Raw genomic sequence first — 26747 nt, 5'->3', positions numbered from 1 at the left:
ACAGAAAATGAGAAATGAGACAAAATAGGTTGTGTTGGGAAATACTTTATCCCTTTCACCTTTTGACAAATGCATGGATCACTTTTGCCTGTCTTGGCACCAATAAAACATTAAAAATAAATGTTTTCAAACCGTGATAATGGCTGTCTTTGAATCTGAGGCCTGTAGAATGCATAGACAGTAAAATGGCACAAACCCCACAATTAAGGCTTTTTTTATATGATTGATTGGTTTCTTCATGATGAATTCACTCCCCTGGCAAAGGGCACAAATTCAACTGTGTTCTTGCCAAGCATAATCAGAAAACAAGCAGTCTGTTAGAGAAAAAAATACCAAAAAGTCAGTCTTCCTTAAAAAAATGTGTTCAAGAAAAAAACCTGCAGCACAGGAATAAGATGGATTCTACTCACTGTGGCCCAAGACAGATTACCAAGTAGTAAGTTATTCCCCCGCCTCAATGGATTTGCTTTGTGTTGATTGAAGTGTATTAATACATCTTTGCTGCCATGGTTTCTAATGAGAGCTGCATTTTCAGGTCTTACATTATTTTAGCTCCATTTTACAATTGTTCTTATATGTTTTGTAAGAGATTTAAATATTGGCAGATGTCTGAAGTATTTTGTTGGGGAGTCTGAAATCTCTGAATTTAGGGCTCTGTGTGTATGTGCTGCATGGAGAAGGGGCTGGGCGGGTGGAAATCAACTGGTCTTGATTTCAAGGTTTAAACCAAACATTTTATGGCAGGGAAAACCAAACTTGGGTACATACTGCATCCCTGGAACTTCTCATCATTCAGGGAACTGAGCTGAGATTATGTGATGCATAAATAGGGAACCTGTGGCATTCCAGATATTGCTGGATTGCAACTTATTGGACATACTGGCAGGCAGTGTTGGTTATTCAACAACATCTGCAAGGCGGCAGGTTCCCTATTTTGGAGAATTTTTTTAAAACCCCTTTTTGCATATCCTGATGCTTGTATATGCACACCACCAATATTTTTCTATCATTTTATTTTTTTAATCACTGGTCACAGAAAATATTGTTGTTTCCTGGCTGTGCTATAATCATTCTTTTAAGGATTAGTTAAAATAATTAACATTCTTTATACTCCCCTGTGTGTGTGGAAAGTAATTGCAGTTTTAAAGGATCTCAGATTGCTTAGAGTAGCTGCTGCATTTAAAACGAGCCCTTAAGGGTATGTTAAAGAACATGTCTTTATATGGGTGAAAGCATTTTTTTTGACACTATTATCAAACTGTTAGAAGTGAAATCCTAGTAATAAAATTTGGAGGCTGCTGAATTACCAAACTGCCATTCGACTCAGAAACTAATGGAAATGTGTAAGTGTGTGTATGCATGCATGTGCACTCATCAAAATCATATTTGTGGATAATCTTCATTAAAAAAAAAAGTTAGCTTCAGAGGCTGAATGGTAATTCAGCCGAGGGCTTTGCAGGCTTAAAAGTAAACACTCCAGAAAAAGAATGATTCTGAAGAAATAGAAAGGGATTTTCTTTTATTTAGGAGGTTGCCTTGTGCTGTGACAGATCATTAGTTTATCTGGCTCAGAACTGCATGCACTAACTGGCAGTGGTTCTCCTGAGTTTCAGAAAGTGAACCTTCCCAGCCCTATGTGCCCTATTTCAATTTATTTCACTCTATTTAACTTCTCTCCCCCCCCCCCATCACAGTGCTTTGTATTTTGATAAGTCAATGTTTGTTGTAAGCCACTTTGAGCACAGCTCTCTGTGGAAAGGTGGCAAACAAATAAACCAAGCAATTGGTGTCTGGAGTTAAGGGAAGGTTTTGACCCATCTGAATCATATCACAAGCGAGACGCGCTGAGAACAAAGCTAGCTTCTGTCTGTAAAGTCTTATATTTTAATGTGATGTTCCCTGCTAGCGCATCCATTCTCAAACCGGTGCCCTCCAGAAGTTGTTGCGCTACAACTCCCATCATCCTTTTCCACTGGCCATGCTGACTGGGACTGATGGGAGTTGGAGTCCATCACTATCTGGTGGGGGAGTTGTTCTAATGTGTGACACAGAAACTGACTATATTGGAAACATTTGTTGAAAAGTTAGATGCACCAATATGATGATGACCACTATCCTATTATGCTAACTTATTTAGAATGGATGCTCCAATTTCTATTAGGCAAATGTTTTTATTTGTTTCCCATACTCATCACAATTTAACGTTTCATTTAAAATGCTCTGTCAATGGAAGGTATTGCTTATATGTAGATCTGAAGTGAGCTTTCAGAATCATTTCCCTTTCAGCCAGCTAATTAGGACTTATATGGAAATAATAACATCTTTCGAAGGCTTCTATTTTCTTTGCTGGCAAGATAATTTTAAGTAGACTGGAGTCTTCTATCAACCAGAAATAATAAGAACTGTTCTCTTTTGCCCCCTTAATAAATCAAATGAATAGGTCCAGTTGCATTCAGACAGACTTTTTGCTATTTTACAAAGCAGAACAGAATGCAAATAACACTTTGCACTGCAGAAATACATAATTCCAAATATAAATTAGGCCCCATCACTTCTCTAATGAAAGGCAATCACTGATAGACAAGATAAAAGTCAAATGCAATTCCAGTGTATTGAACTTAAAACCTATGACATTGATAAATGGATATGCAAATGAATGCAGTACCTTTGTATAATGTGAGGTATTTGGATGAGCATAATATTTATTCTGGATGCAAGCCCAGTTTTATTGTAGTGAGATTCACCGTAAACACCAAAAAGCTTATTTTCCTCATGCAGCAAGAATATTGCTGGGAATAATTTCAGTAATGCCAGCTAAGTATTTTCTTTAAAACTGAGAAATTAAATAACGTGAGCAAAGAAGGTGCATTATTTCTAATAAAGAAAATGTAAACACAAGTCTTCTTATTACCAATATGTAATTCAGTCTAACAATGTTCACTTTAAAAACAAAACACTGCCATCTTTTTGGTGCCAGGAAAAGAATTTCCTCCCCCAAGCATTTGATGGAATATGATCCAGCTGTGTTAAGGCTTTATAGCAGTGTCTCTGTGGGCTGCTGATAAGTTTTTTGTTTGCTTGCTTTCTGTTACAGCTGCTGTTGTTTTAGGTATCGATTTGCTGTTAAATTTTGATAGCCATTGGTGTGCGTATTTTTTTAAAAAAAGAGTAGTCCATGTTTGTATACATGATTGTAAGTCACATAGAAACTGCCCTGTATTAGAAGAAGAGTTTCGATTTGATATCCTGCTTTAACACTATCCAAAGGAGTCTCAAAGCAGCTAACATTCTCCTTTCCTTTCCTCTCCCACAACAAACACTCTGTGAGGTGAGTGGGGCTGAGAGACTTCAGAGAAGTGTGACTGGCCCAAGGTCACCCAGCAGCTGCATGTGGAGGAGCGGAGACGCGAACCCGGTTCCCCAGATTACAAGTCTATCGCTCTTAACCACTACACCACGCTGGCTCTCAACTAACAAATTGTTGTAGGCCACCACCTGCCTCAAAAGACAATGGTGTGCACCACTGGGGTTGAAGTCAAACCGCCAGAGAATCACAGGTCCTGGAGAGACAGCAATCACAGTTGCTGCAGAGACTGGTAGCTCATAACTGCTGCCTCCAGCATTGTTTTTGCTGCCTCCAGCATTGTTTTTGCTGTATTAGTAGCACCAAAGTGATTTCTCCAAGGGGCAAGCCTGGGCAGTGTGTATGAAGGTCCTGCCCTGCCCAGATGACAAGACCCCCCTCTCGGCCTCACTGGTGTGGTCTAAAGGAAAGCAGAGCAATTCATTTGGCACCAGCTTGGCTGCAGGTATTGCCAGATGGAGGCATACAAGACACCATCCAACCATTTTGGGGACTCCACTCCAGATTTGTGTAGGCTTTACTCCTTAGCCTTTTCTTTTCCCAACGATGTCCCTGGAAGTCTAAGGTTCAACTCACCACTCAGGCATGAAGCACACTGGGTGATTTTGGGCCAGTCGCTGTATTTCAGTCTAACCTATCTTACAATAATAATAATAAATTAAAATAAATTTTTATTTATATCCCGCCCTCTCCAGCCGAAGCCGGGCTCAGGGCGGCTAACAACAATAAAATAATATAACAAGGTTGTTTGGAGAGGGGAAAACTGGACAGGAGAACCAAGTATACCACCTTGGGCTTCTGGGAGGAAAGGTGGAGTGTAAATAAAATAAAAATAAGTCCCATTATGATAAAATTTGTACAAACAGTCCCTTCCTAATGTTACTTTAACCTGGAATTGAGGTTCAATGAGATCAATAGGGGTCAATGTGCACATATTGTAGCTATGCATTTGATGACTTGTTCAGTAAAACACTCAGGGTCCATTCTCAATAATACTTGTTATCGTTATTTCCATTATCTGAATGAGCTTCAGTACCGCAAGCTTTAATCTTCAGAAGGAAAGCATTTCACAATGAATTCACTGTGGCTCTCTTCCTAGCAACCTGAGTAGAGGCACTGACAGGCTCCTGGGAGACCAGTATCCAGCCAGGCTTGGCTGGAATGACATTGATGGGTTGTATAGCTGGCATGGGGACTCCACGTGACTATTTTATCTTATGTCAGAAGTTGAACAATAATGTGTTTTTTTCTACTTTAGGTATTTCTTTCGACTGTTACCATCACTCCATCTTGGTAATCTTGTAATCTTGTTAAACAAAGCATTCCTACCACTCAGGCCTTTCAAATGACAGTCGGTGTAGATTGATTGAGCAATATTGGATTCTTGTGATGAAAATATGTGAGCTCTGTTGCTTAGCTATGTGACACCAATGATTTGCTTATCTAAACTGACATCCTACATCTATTAATTTAAGTATGAAGTAATCAGTGAACCACATGTACAGATTTTTTAACCACCCTTCACCATAAGGTCCCAGGTCAGGCTAGAACAATACACTGTCCAAATATAAAAAATGATGAAATACTTACAATTATTAAAACAAAATAAAAAACCAATTGCAGCCAGGACAGAACAGCATGCTTGACTGATGTATCCTGACATAATATCATGACCAAGAATTTCAATGGTTCTCAAAGTTTACACCAGCTTAAAGTTACAATACAAAGTATCAAAGCGGCAGGATCCTGCTCCTTTCTATATTTTATCTTCTTCTTCCATCTTTTTAATGGAATGGAGTACATCAGATAATGCTAGAAGAGCCACCAAATTGATAACAATGCCTAGGATAAGAAGCAGATTTGCTGCCCAGCTTCATGCAATGCAAAGTTTGACTACAGCAAACCTGCTGCTCTCCAGATGTTGCTCATCTACAACTCCCATCATCTGTGACCATTTGCCAGCCTGGCTGGGGATGATGAGTGTTGTAGTCCAATAACATCTGGAAGGTCAGAGGTCCCCACCTCTGACTACATCATATATACTGCCATCTAAATTGACATTTTAAAGTCAATTTCCTCATACTGACACAAAGACACTTCATAAATACTGCAAAGATGGGAGCTAGATGAAAGTTGGGTCATTTTGTACTTTTGTCGACTTTATTTTAAATTGGCTCTAAAGAGGAAAGTTAAAAAAATAATCTGGTTTGGCTGGGATGTTGATTCATTTCTTCTTGCAGACATGTTCCTGTCTGAACAACATTCATACATGACATGATATAAGAGTAGGGAAATGCTCTTCTTATTTTTTCCAATGTAATTATTATATTTTGAAATACAGGTGTTAAAACTAAAAAAGTGAATATTTATTTCTGTTACAGCTGGTTGCAAGCTTACCTCAAGACAAAACACAGGCTGAACTGTGGAGACAGTGAAGATGGAGTACAATAAACCCATATGGGCATAATATGTAGATATTCCAAAACAAAGGCAGAATCATTCTCACAGGATGGCTATTTTTCTAGGTTAGAAAATCAAATAAAAGGCTCCCAAAATGCTTTCTTAGTGTCACATATGAAAAAAAAATACCCTTAGCTACTCCATTTGGCACTTATCAAAGGCATTATCAAGGAAAGCCATAAAAGTTGATGGCTTTCAGAAATCGCAAAGGGCTGTGGGTTTTTGTTTTTTTACGTTTTTAATTCTAAGGATTATGTGAAATGCTAATGCTGTCATAAAATGCTTAGAGAGGGATGTAATCTAGTGGAAGATTTTAAGGATCTTAATGCAATTGCGTTTAATAGTATTACACAGATTTGACGATAACAATTACCCCTTACATACACAAAGAGACACACAGAGTAAACACTTACCGTACTCGCTATCATAGAAAATGATGAACTTCTGCCAGGCATATTCTGTGACCACCCTCAAGATAACATCATTGATGTAGACAGGCGGACGTACAAAGAGTGTGTAGTCATCATTCCTGTTGCTCCTGGTGGTCCCACAGCCACTCCTTGGAGTCCCAGCTGTTGACCGCTGGATGAAGAGGTGAGGGATGTGCATAGCATCTGCCAAGGACTGGAGGGATCCTGCTGACGTACAGCCAATGGAGCTGACAAGAGCCAAGATGCCATGGTTCATGAGGTCACAGCCTGCAAGAAAGAACAATGATATTCAAGTTGAGAAGGAGAGCTCCAGTACACGCAGAGAAAACAAATATATATATATTTTTAATTATCCTGCTGAAAATATATATAAGAAAGGCCTTCGTGCAACAACTTCAGTCAAGTGAGAAGAGGCTAGAGAGTTGCCATAAATTCAATAATCTTGTCTCCTCTAAAAACAGCCCATTCCAAGAGTCTGCATGGTGCCATAAAAGCCATGAGCCTTGTCCATTCATTCCAAACTGCCAAACATATTACTGTTAATGAGAGCTATATGACTGCCCATCCCTCACGGCCTGGAAGCAGGACACAGCCAGTGAAGGAGCTACATCTATAAATATTGCCTTCTGAGGACTCTTACAGACATTAGCAACAGAATCCAATATTAAATTAAACAGAGTTCCTGGGGAGATAAATACCTCTCAAAGTCCAACATGCAAGCTCTGGGAGTAGGATATCTGCATTACATGCAGAGAGATTTTGAAGGCATAATGGCTCAGAGTAGCTGTCAGCTTTCAAAGGAAGATTATGTATGCATATTTGTCCAGAAAGAGCCAAACGCTAAATTCCTTTGGTGCAGTAAAGGAAATGAGAGACAGGGCGCTTGATCTAGACCTTCATCTTCTGTAGAGGGCAGTTCACAGGCCAGAGGTATATAAGCCCATTTAAGTGGGACGCCATGAAGTAGCCAGTTAAATTGCTCTATGATTCAGACATCCTGAGAATTGCAGAGGTGGTATTACGGTAAAGGTGGAAGACCGTATTATACAATTCAGTGTTGCCATTACAGGAAATTGCGGGGGGGGGGGGGAGAGAGACATTCTTGTGATACCTTAAGGCAGGCATGGCCAAACTTGGCCCTCCAGATGTTTTGGGACTACAATTCCCATCATCCCTGACCATTGGTCCTGTTAGCTAGGCATGGTGGGAGTTGTAGTCCCAAAACATCTGGAGGGCCAAGTTTGGCCATGCCTGCCTTAAGGCATGGGTAGTGAATGTCAGGATTTGGGAGCAAAATGCAGCACTCCAAGCCTCTCTACGGGGCCCTCAAGACTGTACCCAAGCCATGTCTAATTACTAAGCTGCAACCCTTCCCAGTCCAACTTTGCTCTCTCAAATGCTTTTGCCTGGCTGCTGTCATATCTGTTCTTCTGCCCACTTTTGGCTCTGGTCCTGCATTCCATTGACAGGGGACTGCCAGGAAGTGACCCATGAGGAAATGTGGCCTTCAAACTGGAGGAGGCTTCCCATCCTTGCCCTAAAGCCTAACCAATTTACTGAGGTAAAAGCCTTTGGATACTAAAGCCACTTTATCAGATACATAAAGAACAAGGAGAACAGTTCAATCTCCCATGACATTTTCATGTTTATTTGAAGGGTACCATTCCATTAGGTTCAGCCTCAATCAGGACCAGAGTTTCCTCTCCCACTACTGCCATTGCTGTTGTGAATGGTCTTGCATACATTTGAGTTGTATATGGAAATGCCACAGACTATACTTTTTGCATTTTGTGGAGTATTGGCCACTCCATTATCACACGCCCCCTCATATCCTTATGCTTCAGTTAAGGAAAACACAACATTGATCAAATTAACTGGATTCTAGTTCCATGAGGGGGAAAAAAATCAAAGTAAACCTCTTATCCCAAGAGGTCGCAAGATTCTGCTTCATGTATGACAATGTATTCCACTTGCATGGATGAGAATTCATGTGTTACACAGTTCAGCGACAGCTCCAGGTTCAGTTGTGGGCATTTCCAGTTAAGCTCTGCTTGAGGGTCTAGAAAGCCACTGCCATTCAAAGCAGGCAAATGAACAGTATACTCCATGGACCAATGGCTACACTCACTATAAAACAACTTCAGCAATGTTAAAGGAGTAGTATGATTCCTCATACCACTCCTTTATCATTCCAAACAAATCACCAGCTTAAGCCTTCATTGCCTCTTTAATGTTCCACTAAGAACATTTCCATGTGGCTGGAATGAGTCTTGTAATCTCTCTCCCTGAGGCCACTCTGAAATTGATTTGGTCCTATATATTTTCACTAACCACATGGCAAACATATTAAAATGGCGATCAGGTGGTGGATTGACATGAGAAGCTGCTCCAGATTCAGCATAGCAATTTCATTCATTGCTCTCACATGGATACCATGAGAACTCACAGTATATGTGTGATATATTCAATCCACCCTACTGCATCATATAAAGGTCATGAAAAACTGCAAGGCTTAAAATACACACACACACACACACCACAGGAAACATGGAGTTGTTTACGCAAAAGGTAACACACTGTAACTAATGGTCCAGTTAATGAAGGCTGAGCAGCAGTAGAAAAACTTGAAGTGCTATACTAATGACATCCACATTAATACCAGAGGTGTTTATCATGATTAATGCTAGTGCAATTGATAAATATCAAAGGAATTAATAATGATTAAGCCCATAATTTTGACGCATTACCCCTGTGAGAAATAAGCAGAGGGTGAAGTGTTTATGTTGGCTTTCTAATGGAGTTAGAAGTCCGAGTGAGGAAGCACTGCAACTTTCTCAAAGTAATTACACAGTAGCCAAGGTTTTCCATGCCCAATTTATGCTTGGTCATCAACATGGGCAGCTGACCTATGCTTCAAGATTCAGTATGGCCAACTAAACATCTAATGAACTGCCACTTTAAGCTGTTGCTTTCATGTAGATATCTGCTTTGGCCAAGCATATATTTTGATGTCGTTACTCATTTTTGAGAAACTTTAGCAGGCGCTGTTGGTATGCAAATACTGTACCTGGAAGGACTTGTTCTGAGGTGGAGCGTAAGCCTGCAACTAGTTTTCTATGCCAGGGGTTCAACGAGTCCTAGCACATTAGGTGCATTAAAAGTGGAATGTCCTGGAGCAGGCATAGGCAATCTTGGCCCTTCAGATGTTTAGGGACTACAACTCCCACCATCCCTGACCACTGGTCCTGTTAGTTAGGGATGATGGGAGCTGTAGTCCCAAAAATATGGAAGGCCGAGTTTGCCTATGCCTGTCTGGGAGTATAGGCTGTTTGTTCACCATGGGTAAATATATCCGAACAAATGATGCTTTCTTATAGTTTGTCAAATCATTGGTCCATTTAGTTGAGTTCTGTCTCTGTGATGACAACATGTGGGCTCAACATATGGGCTGGATTTGTGGCAGGTGTTGAGGGGAGGACAGGGGGAAATGCCTCATTGTCTTTACACTGGCTTCTACAAGCACAATATAATAGACATTTTAAAACTTAGTGAACATAACTAGTTAGGGTTTTTAATTTAATTGGGTCTACTGTGAGTAAAATGCAGCTGAACACCACTCAAAATATCCCTGTTATTTCTCCCAGTGTGAGTGTAGCCAAAGTGAAACCCTCCAGTTGATGTTGGACTACAACTTCCATCATCCCTCCCAGCATTAACCATGCTGGCTGAGGCTGATTGGAGTCAGAGTTGAACAACAGTGGGAGGGCACCATGTTGGCTATCTCTGTGCTAATGACCCTTAAATTGGTTGGGTGGCTCAAGGAACTCAAGCTACATGCACAGGAGTTCTTAGCAGATATGGACAAGGCCTTATATGAAATCATGGAGTCTGATTGAAACCAAGTATGGAAAACAATACAGCATTGAAACTATGTATGTAACAATTTCCTTGAATGCCAAAATCTTCCTATTCAGAAAAACTTGCCTAACACTCCGTGTTTTGCTTTGGTATCAGTTTGCTACAATCTTTGTTGGTCTGTGTGTGGTGGTGGGGAAGAGTGTCATCTTCACTTCTAATAATATACACATAACTGCATGTGCACACATTCACAGGCATTGCACCAAACTCTAAACATTGCACTTTCCCAAATAAGCCAGAACAGGGCATTTACCACAGTGTCTCATTTTCTTCCCTCTTACATTTTGCATTTTTATTACAGCAACTGATTAACACTAACTTGCTCTTGTTAATTATTCAACATCTAGGCTACATTTCTTCTTCACGACAATGAAAACAAAACAAAAAAGATGAAGCAGGCTATACTTTTTAGTCTCTTTATATTTATCCCCACCATCTCATTCTCATGGGGAGAATCTTGCATTATCTAGGTTGCCAATCCATCTGGGAACAGCCATATCCCATATTTTACACACACACACACACACACACACACACACAGGTTCTAGAAATAGATCAGAGGAGACTGAGTATTTGATATTATAAAGCCCTGGTTTGGGTGTGTGTTTTTTAATATAATAAGACTATCTGCTTTATAACCTAACCTTGTGGTCTCTTTATTATAAATTTTGTTTTTGTTTTTTATTTAAATTATTTACAACCCACGCTGCTTTGTTCCCATAACCCCAGCAAAAGAAACAACATTAAAATACAATGGCATAATATTTCATTTAAATGCAATTCAATACAAAAAAACAACAACAACCAGGCAATATACTAACATAACTGCCTCAGACAAACAAGGTGCATCAGTTTTGCCAAATGCTTGGCAGAATAGACATGTTTTTAGCTAGCATCAAAACTGCAACAATATTGGCATTTCTCACAACTTAGTGGTGGGGTGCCAATACTGAGAAGGTCCTCTCACAAATCACCACATCATGGAGAACTGTGGCACTCTGAAAAGGGCATCTATTATGCCTGTCCAATCAGGTGAATAGAGCAGGTGGTTTTTCAGGTACTGTATATGAGTCACCTAGGGAAGGAAGTCTCATATCAGTACAGTGATACCTCGGGTTACATATGCTTCAAGTTACAGACTCCGCTAACCCAGAAATAGTACCTCAGGTTAAGAACTTTGCTTCAGGATGAGAACAGAAATCGTGCTCTGGCGGCGCACCGGCAGCAGGAGGCTCCATTAGCTAAAGTGATGTCTCAGGTTAAGAACAGTTTCAGGTTAAGAACAGGCCTCTGGAACGAATTAAGTCCTTAACCCAAGGCACCACTGTATTTAACAGGACTCCTGTATTTAATGGGACGTACTTCTAGGTAAGTGTGTACAGGATTGCAGCCTTATCATTGAGGCATACAAAATAACTGCCATGTTATGTTCCATGTTGGGCAAAGATTCCTGCATTGCAGGGGGTGGATTAGATGACTCTTGTGGTTTCTTCCAACTCCCTCCAAAATAACTATGATTCTAACATGACTGTCTTTGATAGGTTTGCATCCAACCACACTCCATCAATCAGTTTTCTCAAAACCACCTAAAAAAATAAAATAAAATAAAAACGCAGTGAACACAACTTATATATTCACAGCATCAGCAGATGAGAATTTTGCATGAACATCCACCAGGACATATATAATTCATTTTCAAGCCAGTCTGAACTAAATTCCTATTCTAGCCATTCAAAAAAAAGAAATCAATGCCAATTACCTTGATTTCCCTCCATCTGCTCCCATTTAAGATAGCCATCTATATGGCTTTGAACTGTGCCATTTGAGTAACAAAAAAATTGGACTTCAGAACCATCTTCCCCCTTTGCAACTAAATTTAAAGTATCCTGTCTTAAAGTTGCACATCAAAGTCTATATTGAATGCACTGCCAATATGATCAACCCACATTAGTTTGACATCAGCAAAACAAAATTAAATCATTTTGAAATGGTGCTGTATGAAATGATACGTTCGAAAGCAATTTTACTGCAGTTGTGGTTACGAGAAGAAACCTGAATGTCCTATTTGCAGAGAAGAGTTTATGGGCAGTGAATTTAAGAGCCTGATCTACAAGCCACCAAAGGCAAAAGAAACTGTCTAGAGACAAACAAAATGATCTATGAAGAAAACATACAATATTGGAGGTTTTTAGTGAGGGAGGAATTACAACTATTTTTTGAATTTTGCACAGTGTGGAGAAAGTGGATACAGAGGCATTTTTCTTTACCCAAGAACAGTTCCAATGAAACTGAAAGAAAGAGATTTAGGACAAACAAAAGGAAGTGCTTCTTCATGCAGTGCATAATTAATATTTGGCATTTGCTGCCACAGGTTATACCTCTCCCCATATGAACCAACCCAGAACCTGCGATCATATCTGAGACGCTTGTCCATGTGCCTCCTCCACAAGAGATACAAAGACTGGCAACACAACAAGGGGCCTTTTCTGCAGTGACTCTTTGCTTGTGGAAAGTTCTTCCCAGTGATACTTGTGTGGTGCCTTCGTTACATATATTTAGGCACCAGGTAAAAACATTCCTCTTCCCCCAGACCTTTGGCTAATTAGTCAATCTATGGCCTTTTAAACTGGTGTGTGTGATTGTTTCTGTTTGTTATTGTGGTTCACATTTTTGGGTTTTTATAATGAAAGCCGGCCTGTGATCTTCAGATGAAGGGCGGTATATAATAATAATAATAATAATAATAATAATAATAATAATAATAGATGATAACAATTAGCTTAGTTGAATTTCAAAAGAGAATTATGCAAGATCATGGTGGATAAATCTATTAATGTTTACAAGCTATGTTGGCAATATCAAAACCCCATGTTGAAATTACAGCGGAGCAACAAGAGGACTTGTGGGCTTCTCTAGGCATATGTTTGGTTGCTATAGGAAGTAGGGTGCTGGAGTAAATTGACATTTGTTTTAGAGTAAGCATATGTCCTGTTTTACAAAAGGCAGTCTCTCAACAAGCTCTCTTATAAGCCATTGTTAGTCTTACTATCATTTTTAATGTGTAGTGGTATTGCTAGGCTTATGAGAAACCCCACGGTTTATTGAAACACTATCTAAAAACCACTGCAGATGAATTTGCAGGGTGCATATGCAAAAATGAATTCTAACATGATAATTGGTGCTAGTATTATCTAAATATCATGTTCATCTCATTTTTTTGTGTGTGAATATGCCAAGAGTTAAATAATGGTGCCTAGCATCCTTTAGGAACTTCACATGCCTTTGGCTAAACTTCTGCATGAATTTATTTCACCTCTGTCTTGATCTATTCATGAACAGAAGGAAAGCACACTGGTAGTCACATTATTGTCTCAGGTTCACTTATATCAATCCTATTTATCCTGGACAGGGAGAATAATTTATGCCCATCATAAACAAATCCTTCAGTGCTATGAGCCCCCATGAAGCAAGGCACATGTATGCTAAATTCCTTGGTACATTAGGTTACACTAATGATGGTCTTTAATAACCTCTGGCTGAAAAAGATAAGGGGGAATCAAACAACTCAGAGCATTTTTACTTTACTTTTCTATCCAGAAACAAATCCGTCTAAATGTAAAACAGTCCAAGATTTCTATATGTTATTTGGATACACTTTTTTTGGGCATTGTGAAAGACAGAGGTCCATTCTGGAGTTTTTGGGAAAAACATTTCTAGACAGATTTTTTGGATGCCAGCGTACTGGTTCGGGGCACCACTGTGTCCAATGGAACACTGCAGGATTAGCAAGACGATCTTACCTGGCACAGTCCATATTTGCTGATACCCATATGACTCTGTACAACTGGTATTTAGCATTGAAAATGGCTGGGAGCGAAGCATAGATTATTATTAACAACAATAACACCTTAGATAACCAATCACATTCGAAGTTCAGAGATGGATGAGGTCTAATTGTGGAACATGAAAACAGGATGGATTCAGACTCAGTTGGGTCCCACTGATATCAATCTGAACTTATGATGTAAACCTCACTGACTTCAGTGGGAAGGAAACACCAAAGTCTGGATCCAACCCAAAGAGAATTGGCCTGTTTGACATTTTCACTCTTTGGCTCAGTCTATGATTGAAAAAGTGATTCAATGGGGAGTATAAAAGATGGGGTGGTCTGTAGCCAGTGGTCTGTAGCCTGTTCAGGGGTCAATGAACACAACACACTGATAGTTTATAGCACCTGTATGGCAAAAGGGAGAGGGTGGCATTGTGGTCTAAGCCACTGAGCCTTGGGCTTGCCTATTAGAAGGTCGGCGGTTCAAATCCCTGCGATGGGGTGAGCTCCGATTGCTCGGTCCCAGCTCCTGCCAACCTAGCAGTTTGAAAGCACTTCAAAGTGCAAGTAGATAAATAGGTATCACTCCAGCGAGAAGGTAAATGGCGTTTCCGTGCACTGCTCTGGTTTGCCAGAGACGGCTTAGTCATGCTGGCCACATGACCCAGAAGCTGTACGCTGGCTCCCTCGGCCAATAAAGTGAGATGAGCGTTGCAACCCCAGAGTTGTTCGCGACTGGACCTAATGGTCAGGGGTCCCTTTACCTTTACAGCATCATTTGGGAACACACTGGTCAGCATTCTGTTTCCCTATTGCAATCATCTGTTCCCTCAAACAGAAACATAAAACTTGGAGTAATCAAAAGCTTGGAGTAATCAGTGGGAAGCTGTTTCTATAATAAGCAATTATAAGCTTTTCTGTAAAGTAATTTACCTTTCTCATTACCTTACCTCCTGCACCACCAACACAGTGGGTTCTCTGGAGGTCAGGCAAACTAAACCATGGATAGACAGCATTGTGCCTTGCAGACTGCTTGGCCTACAGCTTTCATCATTCCTGGCAATTGACCTTGCTAGCTGGGCCCGATGGGAGTAGCAGTCTACAATATCTGGCTGGTACCACATTGGCTAACCCAGGGCTAAGCAACTAGGGAAAGAGCAATCTCTAGGCTGCAGTTCCTTCTTTAAAAAGATCAGGAGACTATCCAGTTTGAATACTGTCAGCTGACTCTCCAAGCTAACCAGGATCTATAAAAAAAAAATGCATTCAGGGTCCTAGCAACTTGTTTTCAGTGTAAGGACACTGCCTGCTCGCATGCAGCTGTTTCTGGACTTTAGCCTCAGATTATGAGCCGTTGAGGCATTTGACCTCACATCTGAACTTTTGAGTCTTTATTCCTGCCTTGAAGCTACATCTCCTACCTGGCCCTGAGTGTGCATTCAGTGCCTCTGGCCCTTCACCTGCATTTCCCCGATTCATTGCTTGAACTTCAGACTACCTGTGGTGACATCTATTTTGATCCTCACCCACCTACACCTGAACTGGCCTCAGTGCTGTGACATGCTTTTAGCATGGTGTATTTGTGGGAAATTGGTTATGCCATCTCTGTGCAGTTGGCCCTAGAATAAATCAAAAAGTGACTGAGTACAAGGGACGGAGATGCTTGAAGTGAGAAAAGGTAACAATTCAAAAGTGGCTGATCATGTTCATCAATGCTGTCTGGGATATTTTGGCTAAGAAAAAAGGAAGGTTCTTGTGAACAATATAGCTGTGCACATTACTTTGGGGGATTTGAATCTGAAGATCTGAAAGCAGCTTGAAAATTTGTTTCGTGACTTTAGAAATCCTGCCAACTTACAACTTTCCATCCAACACTGACATCCCTTAGGATTCAGCTAGTTTTAAAAACAATGTGCCTGTGTTGTTTATGTAAGACCAATATAACGTAGAGTGATTGAAGTTATTTAAATCACATTGTGCTTAGAACATGACTCCACTGGCAGGCCTTTAAAAGTCACTGCTAGATGCCATCATTCAGCAGGAAGAATCTGCATCCAAATTCATACAGGCAATGCCCTTTTACCAGGTGCATAACAGTAGATTAATTTTGCTTGATGAGGCACAATTTAAGAAAAGGTGATGCACTTACACAATGGAAACTTCAAAATGCAGCTAGTTAAATTTAGAGTGACATGGCAAAAGTCAGCATTATGTGATGTCTGCTAACGTTAAAATTAGGCTAGTGGTCCTGATCAACTTTAAAACTGACGTTTGAATATTAGAATCTTGTCTCGTTTTGGAAGAGGCGTACTGTTATCACAATTTGACACACAATGGAGTCAAGATTGCTGATAAAATAATATTCCAATACCATATTAAAAAAATTGCCCGCCCCATCTGCTCCCATCTAAATGTGATAAAATTGCTTTCTACATCCCTAGCTTTCACTTTCAAATGCCCCCAACCAAGGGTCTTTACATACAGCTATCACCACAAACTTCCCTCTCTCATGTAATGGGAACAAACATCTATTTTGCAGCCTAAACACACTGCCAATCTATTTCCACCCATTGACATAGATGGCAGCAAACACAGACACATTCTTCTCGTATTACAATGTGCGCACACAAAAGCTGTATGCTTCTCATATAAGAAATGTATCCTCCACAAAGCAGTGCTAACTTGTGGAGAGCCATCTCACAACAGCATTCAGACACCTCTTGCCAGGTTCCTTCATGGTGCTCCCCATAAATGTTGTCTGCCCACTGCATCAGCGTAGTGAGTTGGGCCATGATATCCTTATTCTGGAAATGATAGAATGACTTTGCTGGGTGTATTGGGCTGTGGATTGTAGTCTGCCTCAGCAAGGTATTGTTTGAGTTACTATGAAACTGTCAAAAGGTGGGAGGAAAGAATATGAAGCAATAGCAATGCCTTACACCAATGCCCTATTCATCTAGACTAGTTCTACCAAGTCTTAACTGGTAGCAGAATTACAAGGTTTCATTTTCTAGCCCTACTGCCTGAGATCATCTAACATGTTTGCCTCTGAGATGGTGAACCTGTGGCCCTCCAGATGGACTCCAACTCTCATTTTCCATAACCATTGGCCATGCTGGCTGGGGCTCATGGGAGTTGGAGTCCAAGAACACCTGGAGAACCACGGGTTCACTATTCTAATCAGACTTAAATTTCACTTCTAGAGCAGGCTCTATAAGTGAAATATAAGGCTGATCAGAATTCATTTCCCCCCTTTTAAATGCAAGGAATGCTTGATCCTCTTAGCTACAGCTCTGGGGTGTTCAGAAGGCCTTATGTAGATAAAGCTGTGAGAGAGGTTTTGCTTTCACCCCTTGCTCTGTCAGATAAGGTCATTGTTGAATCCATGCATAATTTCCAAGTAGATTATATTTGTGCCTTGGACAAATTCATGTGTGTTTAGGGGAAAGGAATTTACTTTGCATTAGGCTTTTCATGGACAAAATGCACAATGGTTTTGAAAGAAAGTCACCTCAGATATCCCAAACTATGAAAAAGTATTCACCTGATGAATAAAAATGTTTAAAAATGACTTTAACAATATTCAAATTTTACAGCAATATAACAATACCTTGCCAGTTATTTTAAGCTTTCTCAGCATGTACCTACATTCTGGCAAATGGTGTGAGTGGGGGGAGGCTTTGCAAGCCTAAATGTGAAGCAGATTAGCTACTTTCTGGTCTAGCAGTGTTTTGTAAGGCAAATACCACTACACATAAAAAATGATAATTCCCAATAGTAGCATTAAACTTTTTGGGGTTGTTCTTTCCTTCTCATTTCCCCTCTTTTAGACACATGGGCAGTATAGATGTTGTCTGAAAGCTGAGCGGGTGGTAAAGAAATAGACTGTGTTGGGTGAAAGTGCAATGGTTCACCTACTGAGAGCCATTTCAAATGCTCCTTTCTCTAAATCTCATCTCAGAACAATGTAAGCAAGTAGAACCAACTTTCCTTGATTTGGGGGTGGGGAGACTATATTTCTCACATCAGCAGCTTATACCCCAGTCACCAGCCTCATCTCGGCTGCCTTATATGCCTGGCTCACCAAACTGGAATTGGAAGCCATTATAGGTTTGCAACAGCAATTTAGAAGATGAGCACAATCATTGTTCGTTGGATCAGTTGTATGAGTAACATGTGTAACTGGAGGACAGAGAAGTAAAGGAAGCTTTGCTATGTAAGGCCAAATATGGCTGTGGAGCCATTAGTTTAGTCCATATGTTAAAGTGACCTGAATGTCATCTTCCTAGATGATTACATCGATTGAAGTGCAATTATCTTTCAGGCTGTGTCCTCCTTGTAATTTTGTAGCACACTTTTTGGTCAACATTAATAATAAAAATGGTGGTGGTACTGATTTCTTACCTGCCATAAAGTCCCTAATGCATACAAAACTGTGCATAATAGGGAGGAAATGTGTATCATGTAAATGTATTTTGTGCTTTACGAAATGAATTACTCAGCATGGGATGGGACACACCTATGACTGAACAGATACACAGAACACGTGGCTTAGAAATAGACTGATCTCTTCCTCCCAAAGGCCAAACCATTCCTAATGACACACCAAGCCATTAAATGCATTTTAGCTACACAACTCTCATCTGCGTTTATTGAAAAGCCCACCATATCAGAAATACAGATGAGAACTTTAAAATGATAAATATTTAAGAGAAACTAGTGTGATGTAATTTAAAGGGAGCTAAGCATTGCTAATTTATATCTTAGCAATAAATGTTACACAGGTACTCAGCTGCAGCACACCTGCTAGAATTTACCAGTTGCACTCTCTAGGCTGCCTGTCCATATTTCAACAGGTAGTCTCTAGTGCTACCCCATTAAGGCAGAGGTGCTGGAGAGATGTGCCAGAAAGAGAAAGGAGCTGTATTATCAAAACATAATCCAGAAAGAAGATTGGGGGGGATGTAGCAGGCAGCTGTTTAGAGGCCCCTCACGGGGGAGATCTCCCTTAGAGTTCTCTTTGAGCAGGCAGCACTATTCAGAAATAAACATCTAAAGAGACGATGTGGGAAAGGTCATCCCTGCCTTTTCGATGGTACATGAGGAAAGAAGGAGAGAAGGAACAATGAAGCAACACTAAATCCATAGACTGCCTTTAAACTAATGTACGTGGACAGAGGGAGACACTGCACATTAAAAGAGTTTTGTGTAAAGATAAAAAGACGGCAGGGAGAAAGCACATTAACTGCAGAGGATAGAAGGGTGTGAATAGTCTTGTAATTCAGCGGGAGTGCTAGAATGCAAGATCCATTAAGAGCCCAGCTACTTCAAGAAACTCCCAGGAGCCAAATAACTGTTGCTATTAATTATTTGTCAAGCACAGATGTTGCAATTGGTGCTAGCTAGAAATATAACAGGTTGCTACCCTGACTTTGCACACTAAGCAAATAAAAGACTGAAGCTGAAACTTTTTGCATCAATGCACCTGCTCTGCAACCAAGTTGCGGCCCAGTCTCAGCAATGCTCCATCAGTATCCTCACCACATACTCACAATCTGGAATACCTCCCAAACCCCATCACATTTCCTCATTTATTAGCATAGATTACACACTATGTTTTACCCATTTAAATAATTTCTGCTTATCCTCAAGGTGGGGAATCTGTCCTCAGCATTCTCAAAAATCCTGTTAGCCATCCAGAAGTGACTTAACAGTGCAATCCTATCTGTGTATATTCAGAAGTATAGCCCATTTAGTTCAATGAGACTTACAGCTAGATAAATGTTTGCAGGATTGCTACTTAAAATATATGAAGAGTCTTTCAATCCATGGTAAATAAACTGGAGTATATTTCCCTAGGCTGAACTAAGGATAGGCAAGATGAAGACCAGAGAAATAGATAAAGCAGTACAGTATGTAAGGCATGGCCAATTCTGTAAACAAATCAGATCAAAGGTGAGGAACATATGACTCCAGTTACTGGGGGCTATATCTCCCATCATCTATTAGCCATGCTAGCTGGAGATGTTGTAAAATGGATTCTGTCAAGAAGATCTGCTCTGCTGGAGCCTGTTTCTTTGATACATGCCATGTCCTCAGTCCCCCCCCCCCAATTCTATGGAGCAATTCTGCTTACCCTACAGAGTACACAACCAGAGCCCCACACTGCAGCTTTGTCAATCACAGTCCACTTGGCCACAGACACCATCAGCATCTGATATAGTGACGGCCATCTTTTGTCCCCCACCAGTGACCATCCAACACGACTACATGTTGGGATCTACTTTCCAGGTGATAACTGCCTATGTGAGTAATTAATTTATGGTCAAACAGTTTCCCATGGTCTAGCTAATCTTCAGTGGGTTTTTTTAAGTACCATTCTGCCATTATGTATCATAAAATTGATAGCCCACCTGCTATAACTGAGGAACGTAAGCAGATCACTATCTTGTGGAGATGGTGTGGGATGGTGTGTTACCTTCCACAGCTCTAGGGTTCTCTGCTGGCCAGAGTGAAGGTTAACAAGGATAGAAGTGGTGGTAGCTACTTGAACAACACTCCATGTACATCTGGTTGATCTCAGCACGCAGGGATAGGGGAGAAATAATTCTTCCTCTTCTTCTTCTTCTTCGAAACTATCCAATTTACACTTTTTGAGCCAATAGACGAATGAAAGCACAATTATCCTCCAAAATTCATCCTGATCCAAATTTTGCAATTTTGTTCTCCAGTCAAACAATGTGCACAAAAATGCAAATATTAGGAGAATGTGTATTAAAATACAAACATAAGTGAAACTAAGATACAAAAATGCATTATAATAAGGGCAACTGCTTGCAAAAATGTGTATGCTAGTCAGAAATGTGTTTATTGAGGAATTCACACAAAAATGTATGACAAATTTTCATGAGAATCTTGGTTGTCTCTAATCCACCATGAAGCACTGTTGGCAGAACTGGCAGCAACAGGAACATATGTTTTCTATGCTTATGATAGCAAGAACATAAAATATTAATTACACTGTTTTAAATGTGCATTTTATATTTTACTTCGTTTGCTAATGTTTTCTTTTTAAATGTTTAAGATACATTTTTGTTAATGTTGCTGCATTCTGTGGTTGGCCTCCTTTGTAATATTTTATTTTGAATCTTGAAGGTAATATTTTAGTTTCCTGTTAATTGCGTTGCTTTGAATGTATAGTTTATAGCTGACTTTCTTCTGTAAAGTTTTGTTCTGGATTGTTTGATGTTTTAATGTAGGTGTAAACTGCTTTGAGGGTATTTTTCTTAAAAGATAAACCAGGAAAGAAGAAATAATAATAAGAACAATAATAATGGCAGCAAATCACTTGCAGAACTGAATTTAAGATTTAAAAAATTAGAAACTGAAACCGACAGATTAAGCCAGCCCTACCTCCAGGCAGTTGTGGCATGAAAGTTTATTTAAAAGTTCAACAACTTTTGGAGGGCCTCTGGTTAACCCTCCCACCTTGAACTACAAAACACCACCCAGCAGTTATATAGAGATGGAACAGGCAGCATTAGAATTTGAAAATAACCTACTTGAGTTTGTGGCTAAATTGTGTTGTTTTTCTGAATGAAGAATGGCGCAGAGCTTGTTTGGTGCCAACTGGAACCTTTTAATGAGATTACTTTATGTTTTAATACGAGCAACTTAGGTCAGGAAAAGCACAGGCAGTGCAGTCTCCCCCACCCCCTTCCTTGACTTTTCCCAAAATGTCATGAAGCTGCCTAGCTCTGCAATATAAAACAGCCAGCAGACGGAGTCTGGGTATCATTGAACAGTTTGTCACAAAGGGCCAAGTGCTTACACAGAAATCCACCAAGTTAATGCACTGTGTAAATGAGACTTCAGAATATCTGCTCCGTCTGGGTTTTTGTTGTTTTTGTTTTTAAAGCAGAATAAGAAACATGTTAGCATGCTTATTCATCTTCAAGCTCCCAACCACAGAAAAACAACGATGGAACTAAAATCTTCCCACAGAGCTCTGTTTTCGGTACTCACCCAGAAGTACCAATCCTGGTGGTAACTTTTGCTGTCTAACCTAGGCTTCCCAAGGGTACCTCCACCTTTGCTAATCTTTAGGATGCATGGCCAACTCAGCTGTAGAAATAGTAGGGTGGAAGTAGGAACCATTCCAAGGGATTATGGGACTGAGCAAATCAAATGGACACCAACCTGTACCCTTCAAGGATGAGGATATATTCAGAAGAGTTATGTGTCATCTGATTTCTAGTTATGAACCCCTTTTGATAACAGGCAACAAGGACCCTTTAGTCTTATGTAATCTTTCTTGACAGGTAGGGTCACTGACTAGACTCCAGCTGAATGTTATGCCTCTTGGCAGGATCTGCTTTGAGGGGGAGAACTTATAATAAAACCCTACTCTGGGTGCACCCGCAACCTGTGAATAACAACTGTCTTCATTCTATATATGGATCCTTCCCATAACACAAACTTCAGTGCTATTGCTTAGTTGTCATGAAAACAACAAATGTTTTCTCAAGCCTTTAGACTTTTCTGCAACGATTCTGTGTAGTGTTCATCAGAGGGCTTGACAAAACATCCAAACCTTATGTTCATTGAAGAAGTAGAGTAAGGCATATAATGACCAGTGCTGTTTTGAGAGCAGGTGATATAGGCTATTTCAGTTTTAGCCTTTTCACACTTGAAGCAAGAAGTCAAAATAACTCTTTTCCTCTGCTTGTTATTTTTAATGATGCACAGAAAAAGAGGTCAGAGACAAGGAAATGAGGTTCTTTGAGAATCTGCTACCTGAAAGAAATGGCTCATGATGTTTTGTGGCAAGACCACCTAGTGAATGGCAATGGAAAAAACTGAGAATAAAAAATAAAATACTGATAGACACCAAAGAGAGAGGAGGTTTCTCCCTGCCAGATATAAGATTATATTATGAAGCATCTTGTCTGTGCTGGTTGAAGGAATGGTTGCTATTGAAGAATCCACATATTTTAGATTTGGGTCATGATAGTATTTTTGGTTGGCACGCTTATTTATGGTATGAAAAGGTGAAAGTACATACAGGTTTTACAAATCATATAATTAGTAAAAATTTGTATAGAATATGGGACAAATAAAAAAAATTATTGGAAACTAAAAACCACTTTGGGTTTCACCTTTAGAAGCCATAGCAGTGGGAGAGAAAAAATATGACAGAAAGTTGAGCAACTTATAGAAATTTGCTAAGAAAGGAGGGTGGAGAATTTAAATTAAAAGAGTTTAAGGATTCACTAGGAATGTTGACACCATGGTTACAATATCATAATTTGAATGAAATATTTGAAAAGGATATGAAGCGGGGGGTTGGGGAACAACTATCACAATTAGAGAGAGACCTGTTAAATTGTAATGTAAAAGTGATGTCTAAAATGTACAAGATGTTGTTGGAATGGGAGACAAAGGATGAACAAGTGAGATCTTCAGTGATACACTGGGCAATAGATATTGGCCATAATATAGAAATGGAAGCATGGGAATGATTATGAAATAAGGATATAAAATTTACAACATGTTATGGTTTAAGAGAAAATTATATGAAAATGTTATATAGATGGTACCTAACATCAAGTAGATTGGCAAAAATGTATAAATATAAGTCAAATAAGTGTTGGAAATGTAAAGAGAAAGAAGGCACCTTTTTCACATGTGGTGGTCTTGTCATAAGGTTAAAACTTACTGAGAAATGATATGTAATGAATTGAAAAAGATGTTTAATATAACATTCATAAAAAAACCAGAAGCTTTTCTTGTAGGAATTATAGGATTGTTGTTGTTTAATCATTTAGTTGTGCCCGACTCTTCGTGACCCCATGGACCAGAGCATGCCAGGCACTCCTGTCTTCAATTATAGGATTATAACTATCCAAACGGTATAGAAATTTATTTATGTATGTGACTACAGCTACAATAATGTTATTTACCCAAAGTGGAAGGATGAAGAGGTCCCGACGAAAGAAGGTTGGATACAGAAACTAATGGAGTATGCAGAAAAAGGCAAAACTTACCAGAAGAATAAGAAATCAAGACAACAAACTTTTTAGAAAGGAATGGAAGTGGTTTATTGAGTATCTACAAACAAACTTTAAACAGATTTAGACATTGGCAAGATTATTGTAAGAACCTACAGAATATATATATATATATATATATATATATATTTGCTTTCGTAGATTTTCACGGGTACAGGAATGCAGGTTTTGGTGTCCTCGGGTGTCTTCCCGTGTAAAAGTTGGGGTGTCTAGGCGACGTTTCGACGAGGTCTCACTCGTCATCTTCAGGCTGGTGCTTTCGGCTTCTTGTTACTGGAACAGAGCAGGATCTCAGTGTTTGAGTTCCTATAAATATAAACAATAAAGAAGCAAAACCTACATCCTAATGACCTACTTGTGAGCTTCGATGTTGTATCTCTCTTCACACAAGTGCCCATTAATGAAGCCTTGACAGCCATTCAAAACAAATACAATCCCCCCGAATACATCTTGGACCTGACCAACCACTGCCTATCCAACACGTACTTCATCCACAATGGACAAAGATACAAACAGATAGAAGGAGCACCTATGGGATCACCCCTCTCACCGGTCATCGCAAACCTGTACATGGAACACTTTGAAACCAATGCTTTAGACAAGTCAGAACACAAACCCAAACTTTGGCTCAGATATGTTGACGACACCTTTGTAATTTGGCCACACGGGAAGGAAAAACTGGATAGCTTCCTCACACATCTCAACAGCCTACACCCCAAAATACAATTCACTATGGAAATAGAAGCCAACAACCAACTTCCCTTCCTTGACGTCCTAATCTACAAAAAACCGGATGGCTCCCTAGGACACACTATCTACCGGAAAAAAAACACACACCAACCGCTACTTACATGCACAATCACACCACCACCCTGCACAAATAAACTCCGTAGCCAAGACTCTCATCTCCAGAACCAAACGCCTGGCTGACAAAGACCACTTGACAACTGAGTTACAGAATCTCTCAAATGTGTTAATTGCCAATGGATACCAGCAAAACAGGGTTACGAAGCTAATCCAAAAAGAAACACCCCCCAAAAACCAAGACACAGAAGAAAACAATGGCATGGCCCTCCTTCCTTATATCAAGGGCACTACAGATAAAATTAGCAAAATCCTCCATAAACACAATATCAAAACAGCCTTTTGCACCAACCAAAAAATAGCCAATATCCTCAGAAACCCCAAGGATAAAATCCAGTTGGAAAACCAAGGGGTCTATGAAATACCCTGCAAAGTCTGCCCAGCCACGTACATTGGACAAACAAACAGACGAATAAATGCACGTATCGCAGAACACAAGAATGCCGTCAAAAAAGAAGAAAAAACTTCCTCTCTTTTCCAACACATGAAAGAAACAGGACACGAAATTAATTTTGCAGATTCCAAATTGCTCTTTAACATGGAACATCACCACAAGAGAATAATCATGGAAGCCATCGAGATAGAGAAACACCCTCACAACATGAACAAGCGTGACGACACATCCCGCTTGCCAGACATCTGGAAATTAGCCCTCCCCACAAAAACTGACACCAGATCCAGAGGCACACAGAACGCCATCACCAATCAACCACACCAGACCCAAACCCAGACCCTCTCCACAGATAAATTACAGACACCATCCAGTAGCCAAACCATGGAGGCACCTCCGGATGCTGCACCCCCCTGCAATCCCTACATAGATCTGGCTGACACAAGCCACAAAACCACAGCTCGCCCCTATACACGAAGCCAAGCCAGAGCACAACTAAGTGCAGTACAGCCATCTTCTCAGAAAAACTCTTCACAAAGTTCAAGAGGTCAAGACACAAAGACTTTAGCAACTAATCCACACCGAATGACCCACCTAAGTGGTACTCAGGATATCACTCAAGAAATCACTCAGGATATCCCTCAAGTAATTAAGGAACAAAAGAAGAAAAGGCACACTAGCCTGGGAACTTCCTCTCTGCCCAGAACATTGGAGGCTATACACCACACCCCCTCAACAGTATTTATAGGAACTCAAACACTGAGATCCTGCTCTGTTCCAGTAACAAGAAGCCGAAAGCACCAGCCTGAAGATGACGAGTGAGACCTCGTCGAAACGTCGCCTAGACACCCCAACTTTTACACGGGAAGACACCCGAGGACACCAAAACCTGCATATATATATATATATATATATATGAGAATCGATGATTAAAAGAATAAGTTAAGACAATTGGGAGTATGCAGGAAAGGACGAAAATAAATGTAAGGAACAACAGAAAGAGGGGGAAGGGAGTCAAAATTGAAAATGTTAAACCTATGGTTAAATAATTGTTGTAATGAATATAAATAAATATCAATCTATCTATCATCTATCAATCTACCTACCTACCTATCTCAGGTGACATTTATCATGGTGGTATGAAGACGCAAGGGAAGTTTCTTAGATTAGTGGGCCTGCTGATTGCCTTCTTCAAGGTAGATTTGGCTTTGGATCAGGCTTGAGATTATGATTTATGATGTGTTCACAAAAACTAAAGGCCCACATTCTTCCACATACCTATGTTAATCATGTTCATCATATTACTGGCAAAAGGAAATAAATGGATTCAAACAATTGCAAGTCTGCATAAGCTTAGCTCTACCATTAAAGAATGCTAGAGAGCAGCAAGTGTCTTCAAGGATTTGGAGAACAGAGCTGT

At 40.0% G+C, this 26747-nt stretch overlaps 1 protein-coding gene across 7 annotated transcripts in view; it reads right to left on the bottom strand.

Moving 5' to 3' along the window:
* GRID2 (glutamate ionotropic receptor delta type subunit 2) overlaps positions 1 to 26747 on the bottom strand; it is a 792384-nt gene that overhangs the window by 354862 nt on the left and 410775 nt on the right. For all 7 annotated transcript variants that reach the window (XR_014171606.1, XR_014171607.1, XM_081924868.1 and 4 more), the window contains exon 3: positions 6238 to 6522. Coding sequence is in view for 5 of the 7 variants with exons in the window: in XM_081924868.1 (XP_081780994.1) it covers positions 6238 to 6522 (285 nt within the window). In the remaining 2 variants the exon portion in view is untranslated. The remainder of the gene's footprint in view (positions 1 to 6237; positions 6523 to 26747) is intronic.

The sequence above is a fragment of the Podarcis melisellensis genome, assembly GCF_964234715.1.
Source record: "Podarcis melisellensis genome assembly, chromosome: 9".
Lineage (NCBI taxonomy): Eukaryota > Metazoa > Chordata > Lepidosauria > Squamata > Lacertidae > Podarcis > Podarcis melisellensis.
The sequence above is the reverse complement of the archived record's forward strand: the minus strand, read 5'-3'. Positions and strand labels throughout refer to the sequence as shown.